The sequence below is a fragment of the Atta cephalotes genome (assembly GCF_000143395.1).
Source record: "Atta cephalotes unplaced genomic scaffold scaffold00073, whole genome shotgun sequence".
Classification (NCBI taxonomy): Eukaryota; Metazoa; Arthropoda; class Insecta; order Hymenoptera; family Formicidae; genus Atta; species Atta cephalotes.
In genome coordinates, this window is record NW_012130137.1 from 172,448 (window position 1) to 174,855 (window position 2,408).

A 2,408-nucleotide genomic window follows, 5' to 3' on the forward strand; every position below is an offset into this window, starting at 1 on the left:
TGTATGTGTGAGATAATCGACAGGTAAATTACAACTTAGACTCAATATAACCATAATAGTCCGCATAGGAAAAAACGTCGCTGTAAAAAGATATTTTAATTTCATTACATACGTAGAGTCCATCTTCATTCTCCACATACATCGCGAGAGTCGAAGCGAAGAAATGATAGTATTACGTTATGGGGACGTTACGGAAGTTACGTCTTCCGTCATCGAGGTATTAATCGAGAAAATAACTAACATAACTTACGTAACAATACAACTAGAGTCGGCTTACCCGGTGCCTGTTGCTGGTAGTAATTGCACTCCGTGCACGTTGCGGAGGACGCGGACGCGCGGCCACGTTGCTCCGTCTCGTTGGCGATCTCGCTGTCGGAGCACACGTCTTTGTAACCTTCCGGCGGGCTAAGTGTTTCCTGCTGCTGCTGATCGTGCCGCGGCGGCGGCGGTGGCGGCGGAACTACGGTTCCGCTCTCCTCCTGGGAATCCGCGGTAGTAGTCTCCTTTGTCCGACGTCCTTTCGCGTCGTCCACATCCACTCGCTCGTTCTTCGTGTCCTTCCTTTCCTGCACCGAGGCCGTTGTCGCCGCAGCCGCGGCCACTACCTTCTCCACCTTTCCGTCGACGTTCCCCTCCTCATCTTCCTCCTCTTCCTCCCGCTCCTCCTCCTCGTCCTCTTCCTCCTCGCCGTCGTCGGCTTCCTCCTCATCCTCCTCCTCATCCTCCTCCGTTTGCATGTCCTCGCGACCCTGCTGACTCTTTCCGCGGGTCCCTCCACCGCGATGATCTCCTCGTACGGCGTTTTCGCAGAACGTCTGTTCTACACCCCTCGTCATCTCGCCGCCGTATCTACCGTTGCCGGTGCCGGTGCCGGCGCCGATGCCGAAATGCAGGTTCAATTCCGCCCGACACTCCTTGCAGTTACCTAGCCGCATGAACTCGTGCTCCTGGTAACAGCAGTCGCAATCCTCCTCGTAATCGGCGCAGCACTCCTCCTTTATCAGTATTATGTAATCCGCCGCGAAGAACTCGTTCAGCTTCTCGTTGATCACCACTCGATGCTTCTGCGACTTCGCCTTGGTCTGGCCTGGTTTCTTCAGCAGCGACTTGAGCGTTTTCGCCGCCGGTTCTGCCGGATGTTGTTTGTTGCCGTGTTCCTTCATTGTTAAGGTTTTTTTCTGCTTTCTCTTTCCCTTTTTATCTTTCTCTCTCTTCTCTCTCTCTCTTTCTCTCTCTCTTGCTTATCTCTTTCCTTTTCACTCTCTCTCTTTCCGCCTTTCAGTAATGTCATTCACTTATACCGACATGTTATACATCCTTCCATTGTATACTCCCATAGTCCTTGCAGGTCTCGCCCCTTAGGACAATACAGCGAGCGCTGTACCCTTTTTTTTCCTTTCTCTCTCTCTCTCACTCTGCCCCGTCCTTACCACCGCCACCTGTGCTGTGGCTTCCTACCTATCCCTCGCGCTCGCGTTCCCACGGCGGCGAAGCGCGTTACACACTTTCTTGCGCGCGGCCAACGATATCCTACCTGTCTACACGCCGCCGTTATCGTTCATCAACCGTCCGACAACCCTGTCGTTGTTCGCATCGGCCATCGACACGCATGAATCGGCCGACGTTAAGTCATCCTGCCGATGTGCGGCCGCAACATCCCTCCTTCAGCGGCGTAATGATCGATGAACCCCCGCGAAGATCACATGCTTCGACTCGGTTGATTCTCTCCCCTGTGATGATCACTGAGCTACCAATTCTCGATCACCGTCGTCGTCGTTGTTGTAGAGATGCACGTGCTCCTTTTAGTGAACGCGACGCGCGTTCGCGTCTCGCGTTGCGTGCGCGAGGAAGTCAGTCCGGCGAAGGCCGTGCGCTTATTGATCGAGGCATGCTGGAGCTTTTCTTCATCTCGCGAATATAATCGTACTGTTTCTCCGCGTCTGCCGATGTTCTCCGACGTTCGTGAATTCGTCGGGACGAGGAGAACGGCCGGCCCGCTCGTGGAAGATCCCCCCCGATTACCTTGGCAGAGTCTCAAGGTTACTATAATGATAAGTCGCGGTGCGATCACGGTGGTCCATTGAGATCGAGACGATCGTGGACGTGAAAACTATTTCGACGATTCCGCGCCGCGCAAATTCTCGAGGAAAATCCTTGAATTTCGTTGCAGCGCGGCCGTCCAAAACGTCGTTGCTTTCCGCTAGACGGATTCCGCGGCGGCGAAGCGGAACGTCGCGAGGATTCCCGATTAGTCGAGTCCAACTGCGGTCGCCGTTTCACTCGCGTTTCCTGCAATTATCCCCGAATCCCTCTATTTTCTCTGTCCCTCTCTCCCTCTCTTTCTCTCTCTCTCTCTCTCTCTCTCTCTCTCTCTCTCTCTCTCTCTCTCTCTCTCTCTCTCTCTCTCT

At 53.9% G+C, this 2,408-nt stretch overlaps 1 protein-coding gene across 1 annotated transcript in view; it reads right to left on the reverse strand.

The window, feature by feature from the left end:
• The window catches only part of LOC105624104, a 16,396-nt gene extending 15,233 nt beyond the window's left edge, over nucleotides 1–1,163 (reverse strand). The window contains exon 1 of the mRNA XM_012205464.1: nucleotides 278–1,163. Within this exon, the coding sequence (XP_012060854.1) occupies nucleotides 278–1,163 (886 nt within the window). The remainder of the gene's footprint in view (nucleotides 1–277) is intronic.
• Between the last annotated feature and the right edge of the window lie 1,245 nt (nucleotides 1,164–2,408).